The sequence below is a fragment of the Rattus rattus genome, chromosome 1 (assembly GCF_011064425.1).
Source record: "Rattus rattus isolate New Zealand chromosome 1, Rrattus_CSIRO_v1, whole genome shotgun sequence".
Taxonomy (NCBI): domain Eukaryota; kingdom Metazoa; phylum Chordata; class Mammalia; order Rodentia; family Muridae; genus Rattus; species Rattus rattus.
Window position 1 is genome coordinate 229,833,389 of NC_046154.1, and position 25,433 is coordinate 229,858,821.

General features: G+C 40.4%; 1 protein-coding gene across 1 annotated transcript in view; it reads left to right on the top strand.

The window, feature by feature from the left end:
* Window positions 1–25,433, top strand: part of Col14a1 (collagen type XIV alpha 1 chain) — a 209,903-nt gene that overhangs the window by 119,750 nt on the left and 64,720 nt on the right. Inside the window, exons 24-34 of the mRNA XM_032915565.1 lie at window positions 4,179–4,325; window positions 8,490–8,546; window positions 12,833–12,972; window positions 13,978–14,101; window positions 14,364–14,507; window positions 15,961–16,125; window positions 16,752–16,790; window positions 17,271–17,409; window positions 18,334–18,476; window positions 20,470–20,579; window positions 23,505–23,663. Of these exons, the coding sequence (XP_032771456.1) occupies window positions 4,179–4,325; window positions 8,490–8,546; window positions 12,833–12,972; window positions 13,978–14,101; window positions 14,364–14,507; window positions 15,961–16,125; window positions 16,752–16,790; window positions 17,271–17,409; window positions 18,334–18,476; window positions 20,470–20,579; window positions 23,505–23,663 (1,367 nt within the window). The remainder of the gene's footprint in view (window positions 1–4,178; window positions 4,326–8,489; window positions 8,547–12,832; window positions 12,973–13,977; window positions 14,102–14,363; window positions 14,508–15,960; window positions 16,126–16,751; window positions 16,791–17,270; window positions 17,410–18,333; window positions 18,477–20,469; window positions 20,580–23,504; window positions 23,664–25,433) is intronic.

Consider the following 25,433-nt stretch of genomic DNA (forward strand, 5'->3'; position numbering starts at 1 on the left):
TCCCCCTCCTTTAGGTGTGAGCTGTTGATTGTACGGTAGTATCTGTTGTGAGAGCTAGAGGATTACAGTCTACTGGAACGCCGACTTTACCAAAGACCAAGACTAGAAAGAAATGCTATGTGCAACCTATTTCAGAATCAGACTGTCTGATGTAAAGGCATTGTGACTGGGGAGCAGATATTTGAGAAATCTGGGGAGAGAAAGTATTCATGTCCTAAAATTCTCACAGCATTCTTGTCCTGACACTGAGTAGCCTCTGCAAGTGGCTCTCAGCAGCCATTCAAGGCACCATTTTGGGAGCCAAGATGGTGATGCCTTTATTGATGTAATAACAATTCAGAATGTAGGTTACCTTGCTTTTTAGAAATAAATACACAAAAACAGACCATTTTACTCTGTCCTAAGAAAATAAACTGAATTAACATTCTACCTTGGGCAGAGAGAATAAAAGGGTCAGTCATCATCTGATCAATTTTGTTTTCCTTTGAGGCAAAGCCATTAGACTTGAGGCACATGTCAAAAGCAGCGTGTCCACTCCTTCACTCACGGAGTCCCCCTTTGTTACTGTCGGGAATCAAACTAATACTATTTGCCATTAATTTTAATATGCCCACTCCAATTTCCAAGGATTTGGGGATTTATTATTATTATTTGCAGTAAAGCCCATTAATATCCTATTTTCAAGGGTCCTTAAGAAGTGCACAGATAACCACGGAAAATAGGAAATGGCAGAAATAGAACATTTCTAGAGATGATTCCCTGAGGGAATCTCTGGAAAGCTTTTGTGGTTACAGATCTTCATACTCTATGCATAAGACTCAGAAAATATTCGTCTTATTGGTAGCTTACAGAGACTTCCAGTTGCAAGGGATGCTTGGGCATCAGAAAGAAACTGTTCTAGGGGGTTTCTGAGTCTTGGAAGCACAGAGTGAATTTGGATATTAAAAATAGCTTACTAAGCATTCACAGTAATATATAATCTTACAAAACAGTAGGCATTTTAAAATTTGTGTTATTACCACAGGGGGAGGCCACGTGGAGGCCATAGCACAGCTTTGTGGAGTTGGTGCTCTCCTTCTATGTTTGAGAGAGCTCTAGGGATCAAACTCAGGTCAACAGGCATTCAGAGCAAGCATCTTTACCAGCCGAGCCATTTTGCTGGCCCAGCACCAATGCTTTTCACTTGATTATTACATATGATGTATGAGAAATAACTAAGATAGACAGTGTGCTGTTGAGAACAGGTATATTTGATTTTCTTTGTTGTGATTCTGAGAATAAACCTCAGGCCTTAAACACGCTAGAGAAACCCTGAGCACACCCAGTGCAAATATATTAATAAATATTACTTATAAAGTTCACTTATAAAAGTCTTTAATATTCACAGTATATGGGAATTAGTTTCAAATGTCATTTACCGAATGACTTTAATTTAAAGGTCAAGACCGTGCCATAGCCAAAATTTAAAATATTGTTTATTATAAATATTGAAACAGATTGAAATATAAGATCAAAGTTTATCTGGACATCATGCTTTCAAAATGGCCAAAGTTCTGTGTTGTTTTCACTTAATAATCAGTTCATCTGTTTTTATATTTTGTATGTGCTGTTTTTAAAGTAAATTTCTGAAGTGATTTGTTTTTAGAGAAATAGGTAGTTCCTATAACTGCTAAACATATATAATGTATATATAATGTATGAATCCATGTCGCCTTTGACAGCGGTTTCTAAATTCCTAGCAATAAGCAGTTATAAGACTTTGACTAATCACATGCAATCTGAGTTCGAGAAATGGCTCAGGAGTTTAGAGCACTTGCTGCTCTCGCGGAGAACTTGTGGAATAGTTGAGTTACCAGCACTCGTGTTGGGTGGCTCACAACCTCTTGTAATTTCAGCTCTTAGGGATCCAATATCTTCTGGCCTCTTCAAGCATGCACACACATGACATGCTGTCACACAGAAACACACAGATATATACATGAAAGTTAAAAAAAAATCTAGAAAAAAAGCATGTTCCCCCATTTAAGGAATGGAATCTAGAACTAATCCCAAGAGAAGTTTTTAAAGTCACGTTTTACTTGTGTATTTAGTGGTAGGGGAGGGGAGGCACACATGTGTCACGTGTGGAGGACTGTTTGTGGGAGCTGGTTCTGTTCTTCTTCTGTCGTGTGGGTTCCAAGGATCACACTCAAGCCCTGGGACTTGGCAGAAAACACCTTTATCCACTGAGCCATGTTGCTGGCCCCTAGAGAGAAATTTCGATGTTTGCTCTTTTTGTAGTAATCACTCACAATTCCTCCTTCTAGCCAGATATCTATTATGCCAAGAAATAAATATTATGACTAATTCTGAAACTTTTCAGTAATTAACGCCCCCCCCCCAAAGTCCCAGCCCTGACTTGTGAGGACCTCTTACCTGGTCTCTAGCTAGTGAGCACGCCAGAACTCTCAGAATGTTTCATTTTGAAGAATGACGTCTTTACACCAGTTTATGATGTAGTGGTGTACAGGAAGTGATGCCATTTGAAACCTGAGCTTAGAGTTTGAAATCAATTTTCAGTTTGTGGCTGAGCTTGGGACTTTAGTAACTTGTGAATGTTTCTGGCCTCCCGTTTCTAGTCTTTAAAGGGAGGATAATCATAACTGATATAAGAATAGAATGGATTAGTATTTGTAAAAATCCGTATGATAGCTCTTGGCACATGATAAGCATTCATTAACTTTTTGGCTGCTGGCTATCATGAAGCAGAAAACACGGGCCCTGGAATAGAGTAGGCTGTCACCAAATGGTGAATGTGATTAACCCACTTGCTCTGGCTCCAGACACCAGGGCCAGCACTAATTCTTCCAAAGGGGTATAGCAATTTTACTGTGGGTGTAGAGAAGAGAAGGGGACCAACGGTTACTCCTGTGACGTTCTTTGTGACTCGGGCATGGGGAAGACAGAAGGTGTGGTGATGTATGACACAACTCCCTGAGGGGGTTCAAAGTACCTGGTTACCAGTGACTGGGAACCAGTACTCCTGTCTCTGTGGCCTTAATCCACTTCAGCACCATGCCCGTTCAAAGAACACAATGGGGTTTTCATAGTGTATTCAGGAAGTTTAGGAAACGCATACTAAGTTTCCTCTGTCTCCTTTATGACAAAAGCATAGCAGCTGTCAGATCAAAATCAAGCCTGGAGATGGGGATGTTGCTTAGGGATCGAATGCTCCCCCATTCTGCAAAAGGCCCAAGGTTCAGTCCCTAGTGCCCCATAAAACTGGGTGTGGTCTCTTATCCCTTCTCTTACTCAGAAGATGGAGGTGGAAGGATCAGAAATTAAAAAAAAAAAACCACAAAAAACAAAGCTGCACAATGAGTTCAAGGCCAAACTAAGCTTGAGATATGTGCAGGGGTAATGAGAGAGGAAGAGGTCTTCAGAGGGAACAAGGAGCAAATGGAGAGAGGGAGGGAGGGAATTTATGTGACTTGAAAGCCAAAGGACTTTATTTGAGGAGATGAAGGGGGCCACAAGGAGGAGGATGGGGAAGGACAGTAAGGGAGGGGAATGACATAGTAATGTCACATGTATGAAAGTGCTGTAAGGAAACCCGTCATTTTGTATGCTAACCTAAAATATTAATTAAAAAAAAATCAGGAGTGACAGAGAAGAAGCAGGGCACTCTGGAGACCCCCTCCTTGTCCTGGGAATGCCCCAAGCTTGTGTGCATGCTGCTTCGAGAATAAGTTCTAATTGTGGTGACCTAGACCAGCGTCCAGAAGGGAACCCTGTTGGATGGTCTTAAATTGTATGCAGTTAAAGACCATTCTGTTTATGTAAGTTTGTGATCACGTGACTATGTTCTGGTGAATCAAGCCTACTAAGTGAGAGTTCATTGCAACAGATGAGTTAAGACACATGCACATAATATTGTGTGGTCATAGTTCTTCTTTCAATAAAGAATTGACTTGGTGATTTTAAAATAATAAGCCTTACTTTTGTCCATATTAAATGTAATTTTTAACAGAAGTTCAGTGAATATACAAAAAATTTTACCTGGAGATACAATGCTGCAAATAAAGTAAATGGTCGTGTGACATACGCTATTCCTATTATGCATTTTAGAAGTCACTAATTGACGAAATGCTGTGTCATTGTTTCCGTCTCACATACATTTTGTTTTGCTTTTAACGTAGACACACAAGCACAAGAATCCACCGTGGGAGGAGGAGTAAACAGGCATTGCTTCTATGGACTTCAGCCTGACTCAGAATATAAAATCAGCGTTTACACAAAGCTCCAGGAGATAGAGGGACCGAGCGTGAGCATCATGCAGAAAACACGTAAGTCAAGCGTCTTCTCCTGATCCCCCTCGAAATCAGCAAATAGCGTATCTGTTTGGATCTACGGCTTCACGCTGCTTAGAAAAATAAGAGCTCTCGCCGCTACGAGTGTGAGCGATGCACATTTCCCCTTTTATCCACCCCCGAATTCCTCACAATGCCCAGCTACTGCCGTCAGAGTATTTTCCTTTCCATTCTCTATACGTTGCCACAAGGCCATCTGATGGCAAAGGGCTGGAAACAATGATTTACATTGTGATCCAAATGCATTCATGGTATGTGGTGTGTGAAATCGAGTTTGAGGACAATGCCATCTTATCGCAGCAGTGAGGGCGGGCTCAGAGCCAACATGTTCCAACTGGCTGACCCTGGAGAAATTGCCTCCCTTAAGATGTTTTTCGAGCTGGCCCCAGATCTGATGCACGGAATGGAAAAGCAAAGTAGAAAATGAAAACAAAACACCTTTTTTTTTTTTTTTTTTTCTTTTTTTTTTTTTTTTTATTATTAACTTGAGTATTTCTTATATACATTTCGAATGTTATTCCCTTTCCCTGGTTCCGGGCAAAATCCCCCCTCCCCTCCCCTTCCTTATGGGGTGTTCCTCCCACCCCTTTGCTGCCCTCTCCCAACACCTTTTATATGTTCCAAGGAGCTGAGGGTGTCAGCCTCTTAGAGTAGCTTTTTTCCCCATTAATTAATTTATTTATTCACTTTTCATTTCGATTGCAGTCCCTCGCCTTTCAGTTTCCTCCTTAAATGACTCCTCCCCCCCATCCCTCCTTTTTACCTCTCAGAAGGGGGAGGTCCTTCTGGGTACCAACCCACCCTGGTGCCTCAAGTCACTGCAGCACTAGGCACACCCTCCCCTCTGAGGGCAGACCAGGCAGTTCAGTCAGGGGTACAGGATTCATAGGCAGGCAACAGAGTCAGGGTAAGCCCCCATTCCAGTTGTTGGGGCGCCCGCACGAAGTCCAAGCTTCACATCGGCTACATATGAGTCTGTGTAGGGTCTAGTCTGGGTCTAGTCGTTGTACAGTCTTTGGTTGGTGGTGTAGTCTCTGGGAAACCCAAAGTATATACAGGTTAGTTGACTCTGATGGTGTTCTTGTGGAGTCCCTGGCCCCTCCAGGTCTTACAGTAGCTTTTTAATAGAATTCAAATTCTTGAATATGAGCATATGAACAGGTGGTAGATGGTGGGATTTCCTTCTGGTTTTGCATGGCACATAGAAAGAACTACCACCTCGTACAGATCGTCTAGCCTCCAGGACCATGGAGAAAGAAACCACAGTCAGCACATTCCCTTAACAAACTGGATGAGCTCATGTGTTATAGCTCGTCTTTAATTGCAGCACTCAGGAGGCAGAGGCAGGAGGATCTCTGTGACCTCCAGGTTGGCCAGTGCTACATAGCGAGATGCTTCCAAAAATAATTAATTAAACGATAGGAAGTTGAATCATCTAAAATTTTAATGTAGAGCCTTTATGTCACAATAAATATATTTAACATTTTGCACATGTGTTTTTGACATATAATTATATATCATAAAATCTAAGAGCCATTTTAAGTGGGCAACTCAGTTATTTTGAGTACATTTGAAGAGCCATACAAGCATCAGTACCATACCGTCTTAAAGCATTTCCATCATCCCAAAGAAACCTTAACCTTACTCTGTCACCTTTCCACTCTTATGTAACCTCAAGTCATGCCCTTTCTTTTGCATTATCTTTTCCTAGACATTTTATATGGACAAAAATAAATAACAGACAGCCCCCTGTACCTGCCATGTTTTAATTAGCATGCCTTTGAAATTTACCAAAGCCATGGAATGTACCAGGTGCCCGTTTCTTTCCTGGTAGACTGAAATTATGTCTTGTGGATGTGCATCATATAATGTGTGAAGTTAACAGGTCTTTGGCAGTATACAAGTCCTAGAGTCAAGCATGTTTTATTGATCTCTGTGAGGCCACTTTCAGCTATCATGGTCTTGGGAGGTTCAACACCTCCGAGATTCTTTTTGCTTATCCATAAAATTGATTATCATTTTCTTACCACCAATGGTAAGAAAACACCTTTGACCATCTGTTGAGCTCTTGAACTTGTGTTTTACCGAACACATACTTTGTCTTCTCCATTACCTTCTCGGGAGTCAAAGCTAATTGCCTCAGAGCTACAGCTCAATATCATGCATTTTCTCTGGACCTTTCTTTTAAAAATTTTTAAAGTACATTTTAAAGTCTTTGGACAGCTTTCAAAGACATACCCTTCTGGTGCCAATCTGCCAGAAGCTTTTAATTTCTGGGTTCTCAGGTTTATAGGCTAAATTCGCTGTTCATGCTTAGCGCTTGTCTGACTATTAAAAACAACTGACTTTGTGACCCCTGGTTTACCTTAGTATCCCCTAACCTTAATCTCACAACTGTTAGCTACCAACTCGGGGTTGATCCCAATTGGATCTCTTAGTTTGATGTAAATATTTCCCTGATATGGGAGATATCTGTCTCCTTGTACCTTCCATCCACTGGCTCTGGTTCAACTTTCTGAAGCAACACAGATCACGACTGTTTATCTGCTATGTGACAGCCCGTCATGTGGTTGACGATAGGGACCATCTGTATGCCATGTAAGGAGTATAAGCCTGTGGCCCCAGGATGGGTGTTCTCCATATCCAAGAGATGCTTTGGTTAGATGTTTTGCTCAAACAAACGTTCCCTTGGTGTGATTCTGAGTTTATTGATGAAACTGAGGATATGTCTTAATCTTATATTTTAAGGAAATGTGTACTAGTAAAGATGACCTAGTAGTCCTAAGTCATTTAAAGTGCGTACGCCAGGCATTGGAAGCATTTTGTAGTGATCCAAACAGAGTTTTGCAGTCATAGTTTTAGGATTAGAGGCTGTCTTTTCCTCTTTTCTCTCTCCATTTTAATTTTAGAATCCTCAAACAACAGCAACAGCAAAAACCTTTTAAAACAACAGGGATTCATATGTCCGTATCTGAACAGGAGCATCATATCATGTGTTTCCCCTCAATCTTTCTGGAAAGACAAAGCTCTATCACTGTGGTTCCTTCCAAAAATACCTTTCACTTTACCTACAGATGGGATCCTGCCGCAGAGTCCCATGACTTGCCTTGTGTCACTCAGGAATTAGCTCACAGACATTTTCCCTCTATCAGTAACATACAGTTACCTCATTCTTTCATGTTGACTCACTCATGTCACGAGGCTAATTTAATTTTACTGGATCCCAGATTAGAAGAGAATACAAAATTCATCTCTCCTTATGAAGGAATTCACTTTAAACATCTGTCAGAGCTTGAACTTCCCCAGCTGTCGGCTGCCTGAAGCTGGAGTTCCCTTTTGTGGATGGGCGTTATCATTGGTGGCGTTTCCCAAATATTAAACTGGGAGGATGAAAATTTTCTGTTTTTTTCCCCTCAATCTTCAGTGTCAGGTATCAATAAAAATGAAAAACAACATACTATTTTATCGCTACCTACAATTGTAGGTGACAATGGTACTACCACTCCTTGGTTCTTGGCTGTGTGAGTTGGCATGAGAATCAGTCTTCTCTCCGACTGTCCCCAGGTCGTCTGAATGCGGCAGGCCCAAAAGATCTGACCACACTCCAGTCCCTATGTCTTTATTCTTGGTCCTCAGAAACGAGAGGCTTTTTTTTTCAAGATGCACACTGAGCAGAATAGAGAGTGAATCATATTTCATTTGTAAGTGGCATCTTTGGAGACATAGACTGGGAAGGATTAGAAGTATCAGGGACCAAAGATTGATGGTCAGTGCTTAGGCAGAATGGAAATGAGGTTCACTGTCTGTGTGAAAACAGTCAGAACCTACGTCTCACCAGAAGGCTGGGATTCATGCCTTAAATCAACATCAGAACCACTTTGTAGTTGGCAGTGTGATTAGGACAACTCCTGCTGGGCAGCCTGAATGGGGGCAGAATGCATTTCAAGCCTTTGGTGTGGCATAAAAGGATGGAGAAAGGCAGTTTTCACAGGCTGTGACTAGTTTATAGTAGTCATTAGATCCTCAAAGAAGGCAGCTATCAACATCATTGATAACTTAGAATAAGACTTACTGTATCACTTCCCTCTGTTCCCTATAGAGGACATCACTAATGAGTGTTTTTGTCCCTTTCCTACATAGAATCACTTCCCACAGAACCACCAACTTTTCCTCCAACCATCCCACCAGCAAAGGAAGGTAAGAGAACAAGAATGACAGCGTGATTCTAGATTTGGGGTTTCGGTTGTGTTTCTTTGTTCATCTAGTGAAAATCAAGTGGATGCTGGAGAGATGGCTCAGCAGTGAAGAGAACATTGTTCGTGCAGAGGGCCCAAGTTTGGCTCCCAGCACCTAACGACTCCCTGTAGCTCTATCTTCAGGATGATTGATGCGAAGCCTCTGGCCTCCCTGGAGATTCCACTCACACAGGCAGACTCACATGTACAAATACACATCATTTCAAAAAGAAATGAAATACACATTTTAGAAGAAAACCAAGGTATCAATATAAAAATATTTTATTGTCTTACCTAATATTCTCCTTAATATGCATACACAGCTTATCAAACCATGACAATTTAAAAAATCATTTAATAATAAATTGTATATACAGATGGGTTTTTCCTATAAAATTGCTTATTATTGACCTCACTGAAAATCTCAGAATAGTGTTCACCAAGGAAGAATAGTTACATTCTATGTACGTGACAAGCTAGTGTATAATTTTAAAGCAAAGGGGAATGGTCTCCAGTTTACCCTGAAATGGCTCTCCAGCTTCTATCCTCACTGCAGCAGGCGGGGCTGCCAAGGTAATTATGCTGCCAAGCAAAGTGGTGGTCATTGATTTTCATCCCATTAATGTGCATTTATTAACTATTAATTTTCAAGGTTCTTCTGTTAGGGGTGGGTAATACTGTTGGCATTTAGTCTAGGCTCTGCCTCAGAGTTACCTGGCACCAGCCAGGTGTGCCTGACTCACTTTAAAAGGGGCAGCTTCCCCCCTCCTCTTGATCTTGCTCTCTTACACTCTTCTCCCTCTCTCTGCGCCATGGCCAGTCTCTCCTCCTCCCTCCTCCTCCTCCTCCTCCTCCTCCTCCTCCTCCTCCTCCTCCTCCTCCTTCTCCTCCTCCTCTCCTCCTCCTCCTCGTCCTCCTCCTCCTCCTTCCTCTTCCTCCTCCTTCTCCTCCTCCTCTTCCTCCTCCTCCTCCTCCTCCTCCTTCTTCTCTCTTTCTCTCTCTCTCTCTCTCTCTCTCTCTCTCTCTCTCTGCCTTTCTCTGTCTCAACTCCCCTCAACTCCCCTCTTCATGCCCTAAATAAACTATTCTATACTATACTGTCCTGTGGCTGGTACCTCAGGGGCAATGGATGCCTCAGCATGGGCCAACAGAGGCAACCTCTTCCCCCACACAATACCTTGCCTCCACCAAACATATTCCTTTCTTCTCCTATCTTTTAATAAAACACAACAAATACTGAAACAGAGCATGATTGCTGCTTTTTGCTTCCTTTTGGTATTATAAGAGAAAAAGGTACTAATGCAGATAATTGTGTCAGTGGTATGAGTTACAAAAGAGAAATTGGATTATGATAGCTCAGGAATGAGAGCAATGAATGCTGTGGTTGGTAGTAACTGCCAAGAGATAAATAATAAAATGTATAATGCTTGAGCAATCCATCATGTGTTTAGGGAGCAATCAATACCTTAATGGTACACACAGTAAAGAGTAGAGATAGAGTTGTGAAGGGTATTGTATGCCAGCCACATAAAGGATCGGGCTTTATCCTATAAAAATATGATGCCACAAGAAGGTCAATTAAAGGAAAGATGACCTAATAAAATCTTTGCTTAGGAAAGATAACTTTGGGCCATGAAGATGGCTCAGTTGCTAAATTCTCAGACAATGGCATGGGGTACTTGAGTTCAGACCCTGGCATCAGCATAAAGGTTGGGCAAAATATATGTAGCCCTGGGCAGATTATCTGAGCTTGTGGCCCAGCCAGGCTAACAAAAATGGCAAACTCAAGTTCTAATTCAGTGAGACGCCCTGTAGGTGGAGAGTGATGCAGAAAGCATCTGGCATCAACCTCTGATCTCTCTATATATTGATATACATACACATGCACCAACACATGTATATACAAATATTAGTTCATAGTGCTCACGTCAGGGCTAGAATGTTGATGCCACTCCTCCAATGTAGCCTACATAGCACCTTTTGGTACCATGAAAGCTAGCCAACAGGAAGGAAGTTTCCCGGCAGTACAAGTATGATTTCTCTATGTCCTATGGCCGAGGTGTGTGCTGTCTTCAGCAATAGGATCTGCTGTCAGGCTCTGATGGGCAGCCAGGAGCAGTAGGAACAGCCTGTGTTATTTTGGAGATTTCCAGGACAACAATGGGGGAAGAGGTATCCTACATCTGGCACTGGGATTTTTATTTAAAAGCCTAGAGTATATAAAATTTTATTTTCAAAGTTATCCTGGATACTTATTAAGCAAGTATTTAAAGTTAGAAAAAAGTCTTTAAGAAAAAAAATGAAAACAAAACACTCTTATATCCTAAATGTATTTTTTTCATGCATGTCAATGAATTTTCTTTTATTCTAAGCAAATGATTCATTAGGAAAGTTTAAAATAAAATTTTCTTTCGTTTTGAAGATGAAGTGATGTTTTATTTCATCTTTCTGTGGAAAGAGAGGGCATGATTTCCTTTCCTGTTTATAATGACAAGACTGCAGTCCTTTTCAGCTTTAGAGTCAGACTGTGAATCTGTAAAATTATGTAAGTTGTGTGAGCGTCACGAAAGCAAGCTCAGCAGCTCCTCACTGTCCCGGAGTGTGACCTCCCTCAAGGGTGATTTACCTTACCTAATGGGCAACCGAAAGGAGCCAAGCTTCTACAATAAGAACTGGACTGTTGTTTCTCAGAAAGGAGAAAGAAATTATCTCATAGATTACTTGTATGAAACTGAACTACGATGAAAAGGTTGAGATTACATACAGCATACAGCATAGAGCATACAGCATACAACATAGTTAATTGCAGTGATCCACAGTGATAGCCAGAAAGAGGAGTGGATAATGAGGAGCTGCCCAAAGGGGACTTTGAAAGGGGACTTACAATGGAGAAGGGTTTGGGTGATATTATTGTGTGCCTTTTTATTATGTTGATGATACCCAATAGTAACCACTGGTGGTAGCTTCCTTATGCTTGTGTTAGTGTCTGCTTTTTGGGGTGGGGGGGCATGTGTCAGTGGATGGTAAAAAGACATAGAAAGGATTTTTGAGCAACTCAGTAATTAAAGTTTGAGTACGCTTCTTCACAATGAATTACAGATTTTCAAAAGACAGGTTCTCATGGAGGTTGTTGGGCTGGCATCAAACTTGTCAGTAATTAGGAATGACCATGAACTTGTACACCTCCAGCTTCTGCTTCTCCAATGTCAGGTTTATTGACATGGGCCACCATGCCCAGTTTCACGTAGTATTAGGTGTTGTGTTTTATAAAAAGCTAAAGAGGAGAAATATGTTTGGTGGAGGTGTAGTCAGGTGCGGGGGAAGGGGTGCCTCTGTGGGCACGTGCTGAGGTGTCCCTTCCCCTTGAGGGACTAGCTACAGGATGGTGTAGTGTAGAATAGAGTTTATTCATGGCATGGGGACATGAGGAGTTGAGAGGGTAGTCGAGACAGAAAGTCAGAGAGAGAGAGAGAGAGAGAGAGAGAGAGAGAGAGAGAGAGAGAGAGAGAGAGTAGAGGAGGCTGGCCATGAGCACATGGAGAGAGAGGGGGAAGAGAATGGGAAGAGGGGGGACAGGGGGGAGAGGGCAGAGCCAGAGCAAGAAGGCAAGAGAGCAAGAGAGAAAGAAGGGGGTGAGCAGCCCCTTTTATAGTGAGTCAGGCATACCCGGCTGTTGCCTGACTAACTCTGGGGTAGAACCTAGATAAAATGCTAACATGAAGTATCAAACTGAAGGCTTTGAGCATTCTGGGTGGACAACCCTAGCTACTGCACCACGTCTCCAACCCAAATTGTAGTTTACCTGATTCCACTGTATCACGTTTTCCTCCCAAGCTTGGCCCCTCTGCTATTAATTCAGAATCAAAAGCACAGGTGCACAGTGTGGCTGCATAGACTAGTTTTTTCGTTGTATTAGACAGTGCTTGCTGCTTGCTTCAGTCTGTCCATCCCTTTCTCCCCCATTTCTCCTATTCCTCATTTTCATTCTTTGCAGCAATTGCTGGATTTATTTCTCTCCCTATTCTCACATGCTCCATAGAGGCTTTTCAACCATAAATGGGAACTTGGAGCATGAAAGGGAAATAATGGTGGTAAAGTTTTAGGGCACAGAAGGTGGATCTTATAGCTTAAGCCTTTTCTTTTGGAAAGAGATTTCATTATCAGAAGGTAACCGTTAACTGTCTTCTGGCTTAATAATGATGTTGTTTTCCTATAACCCCTGACTTGAAATATATTCTTGGTCTTCAGTATGTAAAGCAGCCAAGGCAGACCTAGTATTCATGGTGGATGGATCCTGGAGTATAGGAGATGACAATTTCAATAAGATCATCAATTTTCTGTATAGCACTGTGGGAGCCCTGGACAAGATTGGTGCAGATGGAACTCAGGTAAGTTAACCAGTCAATCGTTGTTGCATTATGCTCTGAATTCAGAAATTATTTCTTAGTCTCTTACCATGGTCACTTGTCAGGGGATGTAATCAAAGAACTGTGATGATGGAATCTTTATAGGTGTGTCCAACTTATAGCTCATGGGATGCATAAATCTAGGATAGCTATGATGTAGCCCAACAGATCTGTAGATGACAGCCTCATACTGCCATGTCAAAAGGTTGGATGTCCCTCTCAGAGAGCTACTGAGATCAACAAATTAAAGATGGTAGGCTAGTGGGGGGTATTTATTTTATATTAAGGAAGAGTATCTCCTTTACACATAATATTTTCCATGCCCTCAAGGACGTGGCAGTCTTGAGAGTAGGGGCCAGACAATGGTCACGCATTTTAAGGATTGTGAAGAATGTGAAACTACTTCATTCATTCAACAGATACTCATAGCTCAGTGGATCAAACTACGAAGCAACCAACTCAAAATTGTCCCATAGCGTCACAGGGACAGAAGTAGGAAATTAAGATGAATGAGATCACGGATTTTGAAATAGAACATACTTGTTTTCATCTGCCTGCTCTGTCAACGAGCACATGTGTGATCTTGACACTCTTGTTTGATTTCCTGTGCCTCAGTTTTCTCCTTTGTTCAGTGGGTAGAGTCATAGTAGATACTTTACATTTGTATCACAGGAAGATCTTGTAAAGAAGGCAACCCTGATTCTGTGGCACAGCCAGTAACCAGATTTAGGTCAGTGTTTACTTGTTAAGTTGGCAAAAACCCTAGAGTTATTAGAAAGATTATTTTTTAATCTTAGTTCTTAATAAGTACCTATAACTTGAATTTTAACTTTCCTTTGATATTTGATCTACTGAAAACTTAAAGAGAGAGGTTTGGATTAAGGAAGAAGAAAAGAAATTTAAACTATGGCTGCTACAGTGCTACTGTGTCTTCTGGCCCTGTGGAAGTCCCTACTGTGTAAAAGTGGATACACCCTCTCTCTCCAGGTGGCAATGGTTCAGTTCACTGATGACCCCCGAACAGAATTCAAACTCGATGCTTACAAAACCAAAGAGACACTTCTTGATGCAATTAGACACATTTCCTACAAAGGGGGAAATACTAAAACAGGTAAGAACCAAACAGACATTGACAAAACAATGCCCAGCGAAAGCTCATGGTGATCATTAGGAATTTGAGGATGACTTTGTCATGAGCCTGGCTGATACTGGCCTCACACATGATCACAAGTTCCTTGCCCTCATGTTGCAGCCTCAGCTCCAAGATCCATAATTTTCAGTTGTTTTCATTGATGTAACAATGCTGGCCCACTCTTTTCAGCCCGAGAAAGCATGTGAAGGAGTGAAATGGAACTGTCAATTTTTTGTTTCAGGAAAAGCTATCAAGCACGTTCGAGATACCTTATTTACTGCAGACTCAGGTACAAGGAGAGGCATCCCAAAGGTCATTGTGGTGATAACTGATGGACGGTCACAAGATGATGTCAACAAAATCTCCAGGGAGATGCAGGCAGATGGTAAGGTTCATATATATATATATATATATATATATATATATATATATACCATCATGGCTATCAAGAACAATGTTGGCACTAAGTTCATGTTCCTATCTGCTTAATTAAATATTTCCTAGTGAATAATGAAGATTTAAAAAAAATCACATACCTTGACAATTCTGTAATTAGGTGCTTTTATCAGAGGAAAAGCTATGATTTGTTACCGCAGGGTTTCCTGTCTAGGGAACTGCAGCTATGAGGTATAAAGTATTAAAAAAAAACAGTCTAAAGGCCTGTCTCCCAATCTGTGGAATAAATATTCTCACAGGACAGTTGTGAAGAGTCAGTTATATGATACATATGTGACAATTTGTTTGAATTGTGGACTTGACACAATCTAGAATCACCTAGAGAGGGAGTCTCATGTCAATGAGAGGATGTTTAGATTAGGTTGGCCCTGGGCGTGCCTGTGAGGGCTTGGATTAGCGCAGGTGAGATAGCCTATGCCGCTTATGAGTGGTGTGATTTCACGGGCTGAGCCCTGAACGAAAGAGGGGTGAGCCGAACACCAGCATCTGTGTCCCCATTACTCTTTCCCTCATGATGGGTGCAGTTGGACAAGTTCCCCCACCATCTGGCTGCTGTGACTGCCTTGCTGTGATGGACCTGAAACTGTGAGCCCATACAAATCCCTTCTCCCTAAATCGCTTTGGTCAGGATGTCTTGTTATAGGAGACAAACCAAGACGATACGCTTACCAACAGCGGTTTAATACTTACCTGCTGGATTTTACATGCTGACCCAGTTTAGATTGCTAGGCCTTAAGTTGTACTTCTGGAGGAAAAATATTTCTGTTTAAGTAGTACCTCATGCCATAGATGTCAGAATAAATATTAAAAATATGCAACTGAGGCTGGAGAGATGGCTCAGCTGTTAAGAGCACTGACTGCCCTTCCAGAGGTCCTGAGTTCAATTTCCAGCAACCACATGGTGGCTCACAACCATCTCCAATGGGATTCAATGTCCTCTTCTGATGTATCTGAAGACAGCTACAGTGTACTTACTTAACACACAACCAACCAACCAACCAACCAATCAATCAATCAATCAATCAATCTGAAAAAAATATGAGGCAGAGAGATCTCTGTGAGTTCGAGGCCAGCCCGGTCTACATAGTGAGTAAAAGAACAAATGCAACTGGAAGCAAGAACCGTTTGGGCTCCTTCACCAACTGGAGCTTAGCTTTATTGCTTTTTTTTTTTTTTAATGGGAAATTTCTTCAGGGGATGATGGAATATTTCTCACATAACGAAATATGCACATTAAGAATTCTGATGAACAGTAAAAAAGGAATTGGCCACTTCTACTGGGCTTCCAAAATGAGCACATTTTAATCATTTGGAATCAAGCATTTTAAATTGTACTTTGTGAGGTTTAAATTATTCAGAAGTCTGCTCTGTGTTTGTTGTAGGTTACAATATCTTTGCCATCGGTGTGGCTGATGCTGATTACTCAGAGTTGGTTCGGATCGGCAGCAAGCCCAGCTCACGTCATGTCTTCTTTGTGGATGACTTTGATGCCTTTAAGAAAATTGAAGATGAATTAATTACTTTTGTCTGTGAAACTGCATCAGCAAGTTAGTTTTTGAGAAGTTGTATTCATGAGTGTGGGTTAAATATCTAAAATATCTAATGCCAGTTAAATAAGGAGCCCCATGTAGAACTGGGGAAGAACTATAGACTCTCAGCGCTAGTTTCACTCAGGTGTTAAGTCCTATGGTATTGAGCATATGAGGTAGACAGCCTGTCTTCCCCCTTTATGGAGGTTGAAGCTCTTCCCAAGTTGATACTTTGTGTTAAACACAGGGGTGGGAGAGAGGATGATTGAGGACAGCTTGGGACACTTCGTATCAACCAAAGTTATACAGCAAGACCCTGTCTTAAAACCAAATCAAATCAAAGCAAAGCAAACCAACAAATGTAGGAAATAGTTTTCAAAGATGTCTTAGTCAAAACCTCTCTCAACCTGTGCTTTCATGTAACTACCAGTGATTTAATGGATCCAGGAACGTGGTTGGAAGCTGTGACCCTTTGGTTAAAAAGGGGGACATTAATAACCACAGCCACATCATATTGTCCTTAACTCACAGGTCAGGTGAAGAAAGCTAGAAAGGTTGTGTTAATTTCCTGTGCCCACCACAATGGGGCCATGCATTTGGAGGATAATAGGCTACAGTTTCACATGGCTTGCTTTGTCTTTCAGCCTGCCCAATGGTGCACAAGGATGGAGTTGATATTGCAGGTATGCGTTATCACAGCTTCCCCTATTTTTCTTTTGTTGAAAATAGTTGTTTGTTCGTACGATATATCCTAAGTCTGGTTTCCCATTGCTAACTCCTCTAAGACCATCCCTCTCATCTGAAATCCACACCCTCTCTGTCTCTCATCAGAAAACATAGGCATTTAAAAATGATGATAAAATAAAATAAGGCAACAAAACCAAACAAATCAGGCAAAAAGGACAAGATAGGACCAGACAAACAAAGAGAAAAAAGTGCCAAAGAAGAAGCCCGAGCAACATACACAGACGGAGAGAACACATTTGCACACAGGAATCTCATAAAAACATAAAAACAGAAGCCCTCATTATCACACTCTAAATACAAATGCGGATTGATGCTTGTTTGAAGTCCATCTGCCTGTTTTTGTTTAAATATTTAGTAGGAAACTTTAAATTTTTAAAGCCCCTGTTTGTTCTTATCCCTCTGTCTCACCCCTGTAGGATTTAAGATGATGGAAATGTTTGGTTTGGTTGAAAAGGATTTTTCTGCAGTGGAAGGAGTGTCTATGGAACCTGGTACCTTCAATTTGTTCCCATGCTATCAAATCCATAAGGATGCCCTGGTTTCCCAGCCAACAAAGTATGTTTGCTTTGCAGGATGCTAATGTCAATCATACGTTTATTATAAATCTCAATATAAAAATTGATGTCAGTGTGGCATTTACTGTAATAGTTTGTGGTAAGATTTTCTATTATGTTTAGAGCAAATGATATTTATAGTTCTTTGTTTAAAAACAGCCCTAGGGCTGATAATTTGGCTCACTCTGCAGTTAAGAGCACTAACTGTGCTTCCAGAGGACCTGGGTTCAACTCCTAGCACCCACATAATAGATCACACCCATATGTAACTCCACCTTCAAGGGACCTGGTGACCTTTTCTGACCTCTCTGGGCATTATACATGCATGTGTGGCACAGAATTATATGCAAGCAAAACTCTTATACACCAAACATAAAATTTTTGAAAAATTAACAAATCATCAGCCCCATCCTATAATCCTGGTTGAAGTTTATCATAGCTTCATCTGAAAATCTGTAAAAGTAACTGATGCTGACATAGCAACACAGCGGACCAGACATTATTCTAAATCCTGATGTACACTAACTCTCGAGCCCATAAGCATCTCTGAAACTCTGAAGTGAAAACTCAGAGAAGCCAAAGTCGTGAGGTAAAATCCATAGTTAGAGGCAGGGAGGTGATTCTGCGGTAAACGTGCTTGTCGTGTAAGCCTGATGAACTGAGTTTAAACACATGGAACCCATGAGGGAAAAAGGATCTAGTGGTGTGTGTCTGTAACCCAAGCACCCCTAAAGTGATTTGGGAGGAGGAAACGGGAGAATACTCCCAGAAGCTGGAGAGCCAGCCTAAAGTAGTGATCTTATGGGGATTGAAGCAATCTCCTTTTGCTTTTCAAAGCTTCTCTAGTGAAAAGTGTTACTTTATGGTCAGAGATGAGTTTGTGTCAAGAACAGACAATGAGGCATTGTTTTCATCCCACTGCCAGGTATCTGCACCCAGAAGGATTGCCTGCTGACTATACAATGACTTTTCTGTTCCGGATTCTTCCTGACACGCCACAGGAGCCATTTGCTCTTTGGGAGATTTTAAATAAAAAGTCTGAACCGCTAGTTGGGATAATTTTGGACAGTAAGTATATTTATGTGTGTAGCAATTGCTGTATTCATGATAATGCACGTGGCCCATCATCTTGACATTTCATGTTGCAACATAACTTATGTAATGTATAAACAATAGTTATGAAACATTGATTCATTCATCTATTAACCTGTTCTCTCAAGACATCTACCTGGGGATGGTGAGATTGCTCAACAGTTAAGAGCACTGACTGTTCTTCCAGAGGTCCTGAGTTCAATTCCCAGCAACCACATGGTGGCTCACAACCATCTGTAATGGGATCTGATGCCCTCTTCTGGTGTGTCTGAAGACAGCTATAGTGTTCTCATATACAGAAAATCAATCAATCAATCATCAATCAATCTATCTATCTATCTTAACACAACAACAACAACAACAAATTCTCCCTGAGTGCCTGTTTGGTGTCAGCGTTAGGCACAAAGCGGTTCTCCCACTGTGGGCTGCAGCCATTGGAAAACACATATTTCCGATGGACCTAGGAACTGAGACATCCATCTGAGGGAGAATCATGAAAGGAAGCTTTCCCCTGTCCTGCTCTGAGTGTAGCACACAGTGCTCAGCTTTTGATCCATGTCGCTGAAGTTATTGAGTTTAGAATGAAGCTAGAATCCAAAACATGAAAGTCATGACTACCTTCCAACAAACTTTCGGATAAGGAGACTAGTTTGATATTGTTTCAAAAGGAAATAAAAGAAAGGTTTAATATATAGAAAGCAATCAACAACTGAACATAGTTTGAAGAGAAACTTCTGCATTGATATGGCAATTAAAGAGAATCTACAGGCTGAAAGGGATTAGACTTAGTTCCTAGGCTCAAAAATAAAGAAGTCTTAAAACGACTAAAACTAGTTTGCTCCATGTCCTGTTGACCTTTAACTGCCACTGTGACATAGCATAGAGTTACTTAAGAACGGAGTCTCAGTTAAAGGAATGTCCAGACAAGATTGGTCTGTGAGGCTGTCTGTGGAGGATTGTCTTGATTGTTAATTGATATGGGAAGGTCCAGCCCACTGTAGGCAGTACCTTGCCTAGGCAGGTTGTCCTGTACTGTCTAAGAAAGCTGGATGAGCATGAATCTGCTAATAAACCATCAAGCAGCATCTTCCATGGGTTCTGTTGCTGTCGTTGGTTGTGTAGAATAGCAAACAGGCTTGCCTTTAGGTTCTTGCCCTGAGTTCAGTGACAGACTTGTGACCTGAAAGCTTAAATAAGTTTTTTGCTTCCCTTGATTGCTTTTGGTCAGAGTGTTTCTTACAGACAATAGGAAGGAGACTGGAATACTCCACTTAAAAGCAAAGGAAAAATTAAACATTAGTGTAAGAAAGCACTATTGAGAAAAGGGTTTATTTATTTATTTATTTATTTATTTATTTACTTATTTAATTTATATTCCAAATGTTGCTCCTTCTTGGTTCTCCCCTCCCAGAGTTCTTCACCCCATCCTCCCTCCCTCCCTTTTGTCTCTGAGATGGTGTTCTCCATGACCTACCCCTTCACCTGTCCACTCCTCACTCTGTTTTTATTTTTATTAATGAAATATTCCTTGTAAGACAAAGGACTGAACATTAAGAAGCTTTTATTTGTCTGTTCATAATAAAGGAGACGTCTGTGTGGTAACATGTCATGTCCTGGGGAAGTAGGTGTCCATGGAGGGCTAGTAGGACAAAGTGCTTAGTTTTTCTTTCCTAATATTTATTGACAATATTCTCTCTCATTCTCTCCTTTTACTCTAAGCAGTGATGGCATCTCTCTAGGGCTGGTATGGATAAGAGGTTAAGCAAAGAGGTGTAAGGGAAGGGCCTCATCAGCACATGTCATTAAGTCAGCTACTTTAGCCACCTGAAGCAAGCTGAGGACTGTTCAGTGTCTCAGCCCCTCATGTTGTTTAAAATGTGGTTCCAAAAGAATGGATTCAGTATTGTCTGTCAAGCTGAGTTTTAGGAAAAACTTATTCACCTTTTAAAACTTTTCTTTATTTGACTAGATGGTGGAAAGACTCTAACTTATTTCAGCTATGACTATACTGGAGATTTTCAAACTGTCACTTTTGAAGGACCTGACATCAGGAAAATGTTCTATGGAAGCTTTCACAAGGTCAGTGAAACTTCATATAATGGAATCTGTCACAGAGATGAGCAACAGAAATGCATATGTATATGTGCGGTTGGGGGTTGGTTGTTTTGTTTTTTGAGACTAGGTCTTTCCACATTGCTCTGGCTGTCCTGGAACTCACTTGTAGACTGGGCTACCTCACACTCACAGAGATCCATCAGCCTCTGCCTCCTGAATGTTGAGATTAAAGCTATTTTCCACTACACCTGGCTCAGAAATGTGTTTCTTAAACTTCATGGAGCTTTGGATTTCAGAGTTTAACCGGAGTAAGGATTATTTCCTGTAAGACTTGATAATGACACCACAATTCTGAGCTAGTAGTTCTGAGATGGGACACTGACCTGTGATTCCTAGCAGGTCCTCATGGGATATATTGACAGATTTGGCCCAATTTCCCCTTTGAGGAGAAAGCGCCACATTGCTAAGCAACTAGTGCTCATTACCACATTGCATAATATAACACATAACATGTACCATAGTAAAGATGTCCGCTTGGGTTAGTGGTTACCTTAGTGGGTAAATGCACTTAGCACTAGGTATTGAAGGCTCAATGATCTGACTTTGATCTGTGGAACCCATGTTAAAGATGGAAGGAGAGAACTGACTCCACAAAATTGTTCTCTGACCTCTACACACATTATTGAACATATGTGTGTGCATAAACACACGCATACACATACACATACACACACATACACACACACAGAGGGGGAGAGAGAGAGAGAGAGAGAGAGAGAGGGAGAGGGAGAGAGAGAGAGAGAGAGAGAGAGAGGGAGAGGATTACTGGTTTTCCTGGCAAAAACAACTGGAGCTTTCTAATTCTTTTGGTTTCTTTCACAGAATATTTTATAATAGCCCAAAAATAATTATATGAAACTGAAATGATCAAAAATGAAGGCTTTTTCTTGGAACAAGAATTGGATAGGATTACATGAAGAACCCCATTCATATACATGTGGCCCAAAAGTGCCACCCAATTGTGTGGATGGGAAAAGGGGGGTGGTTTACACAACCTGAGAGACACAGCCAGAATACAGCAAATACAGAGTAAAACCACTAAAAGTTCTAATCAGGAGATGAACCTGGAAGAGCTTAGAAGGCTCTTTGAATTTCACAACCCAGAATTCATGGACATTCATGGACTTGAACTCAGTTTCCTATTAAGAGCACCAGTGGAAGGGATATTACCCCCCAGTGTAGAAACTGTAAGGGAGATGTTTGAAATGCCTTAAAATTCCATTTGTGTTCAAAAAAGAGGATTGTCATCAAAGCCACCAGCTTAGGCATGAGCTTGTGTTCTCACTTCAAGGAACTCTTTATGTGTTTTGGGTAGTGTAAAGCTTTGTTTACCTTACCAGTACTTAAATAGTTAGAAGTGAGGTTTGTTTATGATTGGCTTTAAATGTGTAAATCTTTAAAAGTTTAAAAACTGTATAAAGAAATAATTTCTTCTACTTTATGTGTTAGTAAAGCCAAACAAGAAATAAACTGACATAGCATACAACTATTGGTAGAAGATGTCAATGAAAGTTCAATTCACAGTGATCAGATTTGATTTGTTCAAGAGACTAAATATCATCTTTATAGATTATTAGTTGGCTTTATCTTTTACACTTTGGATTATAAAATATAGTGCCAAAATGTTAGTAATTATATGAGGGGAATATCCATTTGTATGTGTATTTTAAAGCAAAATATTTTTGAAAATGTTTCAATGTCTTTATAAAGCACAATATTGTTTTAAACATGAGAAAAATCTCCCTAGAACATATATAGAAGTCAATTTCTACTCTTGTAAATGTCAGTGCTAACAAGCAATGTACTAGAATTTTCCTAGGAATGTTTACGAAATGGTTAGCTTTTTTTTGAGAGGAAAAAAATTTCTAATGAATTGCGCTGCTGACTGGAATTGCTTCTATCCTGATGAAACTTGGACAAAACGTTAAATGAAAGCAGATATGAATCTGCTTTCTTTCATTTTTTCATGCAACCATTGGACAGAACAAAATTGAACATAACTGGAAAAATAAAACTATATTAATATAAAAGTTGTTTAGTTTCTGACAGGCTAAGTCTGCACATGATTTGAGCATGGTATTAGCTGGCTTAGTTTTTATTGCCTTGATTCACAGCATCCAATCCTCTTTGTTGCCATGGTTACCTTTTTTCTGGGTGTGGAATCTTTATTGGAGTATGGATTTTATGTTCCTTTCACTAGTCTTCCACAAATAAGTAGCATTCATGAAGCAAAAATAATCCCAATTCACGAAGTGTAGAAGGTCCCTAGATTTCTATGTCAGAACTTAGAGTGTGGTTACCTGGTTTGTTTACAATAGATCTACCCTTAATGATTACTTAAAGAATGAAAAGATCTGGCTTTTCCATATCCTCACAGAGAACCTGTGGCTGCTGAAACAGTGCTCTTCATGTCCTGAGACTGTAGTGTGAGAAAACCATACCAGACAATAAGCTGAAGGGCTTCTTTTCTCTCGTATTCATTGCTCCCCTTCCCCCTCCTTTAATGAAATGTCCTTCACTCTCAGGACCCCATCCAGCTGCAGGGAGATGGGGAAAATCAGGGAAGGGAACAAATTAGAACTAACTATAATGACACATGCATAACATTCATAATAACGCACAATACTATGTGTGCTAACTTAAAACATCAAGAAAACTAAACTAAAACCTCTTATAAAAAGTGACTCTTTTAAAGTCTTGTCAAAGCAAAGTATCTTATAGGGATGCTTCTTGAATGTTGGGTAGTCATGGAAAAGGTACACAGGGAAGGACATAGAGACAGAATTCTCTTCCTTCTCTGTACTTATTAACAATGAGCCAGACAGTTGCACAAATGTGTTTTAATTCTCCCTGCATAGGACTTCCTAAAACATCTTTTATTTTATCTAGCTCCATGTTGTTGTCAGCAAGACTTTGGCCAAAGTGGTTGTCGACTGTAAAGAAGTTGGCCAGAAGGCAATAAATGCGTCAGCGAATATCACTTCGGATGGTGTGGAAGTCCTAGGGAGAATGGTCAGATCAAGAGGGCCAAATGGAAACTCTGCACCAGTAAGTAACATGCAAGTGGAATCGTGTGTCTGTTACAGGAAAAAAATCCTTTAATATTTACTTAGCTGTTTGCTTTCTTTCTTCTTTCTTTTTCTTTTTCATTTTGGCTTTTCTTTTAATGTTTATTGTTCTCTAATGACAGAGTTGAATTTTTTTATTCAGTTTACTTTCCACTCTCTGCCTCCGCATCTTGGTTACTCCTTCTCACAACCCTTCCCTCTTCCCCCTCCCCTTCTCCTCTGAGCTGGTGGGGGCACCTGGGAATCCCCCCCACCCCCACCCACACCAAGTCTCTGTGGGGCTAGGCACATCCTCTCCCTCTGAGGCCAGACAAGGCAGCCCAGCTAGAAGAACTTAGAATCTATCCCATTGTTAAGGAGTGGATAGATGAATAAATGCATAGATAGATAGGTTGATAGATAAATAGATGGCAAGTGATAGATGATTGATAAATCAATGATAGATGGCGATTCTTTAAGCAAATATGGATGTTCAAGGCAGTAGGCTCTTGTATATTATAAAGAGAATGCTTCAGATACTATGTTAGTTAATTATCCAAATGCATTTTAAGATTTGAATATTGTAATATTTTGTACCTTATTTGTGACATAAGTGGGGTTTTTAATTGAAATTCAAAATTCTACATGTACAAATTTATACAAGAAAATACAAATCCATACAGAGTTTTACAACATTATACCTAAGAAAGTGGCCTATGCCTTTAATTTTGGTTCGAATTATTTATTTTAAAACTATTTTGTGCTATCAATACCCTTTACTCATGCAATGATTGTTCTTAAATAAACTTTTGCACCATTAAATGGAATTGAAGTCTGGGGAGACATTTGATTGGCAGAATCACATTCCTTTCACTCCCTCCCAAAAAAAAAAAAAAAAAAAAAAAAAAATCCCAGTGGCTACAGGGTTTTTAACAGGAGCGTTCACAGCTCATTAGCACTCAGCGAGTCATCCTAAAACTAGTTAACATTTTCTTTGAAAAAGACTCTGACTATTCTAATCTCCATTTCTCCTCTACATAACACTAGAGACTTTGTTCAAGAGACTGTGAAAACACAGACTTAGCAAACTAAGGCTCCAATGCATCAACCAAGTGAGGATGGATTTATAATGTGAGGATCCATTCACAAGAGAGAGGGCCACTCTAGACACAAATCACTTAGTATTGTCATGATTTTCTTAATTTTAGGCGTGATGCATCTAACGTCCCTGACAGTTAATACTCAAAGGTCAGCAGCTCTTTTACTGGACAAATGAAAAATTTTCACAACAATGAATTTTTCATCCTCCACTTCGCCTTTAACAGACAACTAAATACTCATTTGCAACTTGATTATTGGCGGTCATATCTTTTTGCTTTTTTCATTTATTCATATTTTCCCTCTCTAGACAGTATAAATTCCCCAATATAGGAAGAACACCCACCAAGAGCTTCCTTTAAAAAATATCACCACAGTTTCTGACACATTTCTACAAGCAGAGTAAGTGCCCGAGAAACACTTGCTAGAGTGTAAATAGAAATGGACTATTTCTCGTACATAGAGTTTTGCTTGTGGTCCTGAGCCCAGGACCTTGTAAATATTGGGAGCTCTGACTGAACTACATTCCTAGCCTCAGACTATTTGAGGTGCATAATTTATTTCCTTAAACAGTGTTATCTTTAGTAGACTCCATATATGGCACTGACTCCAATCTCTTACTATATCTCCTACTCTCCCCTATTTGTATTTTATAGTTATAACTTTATAATAA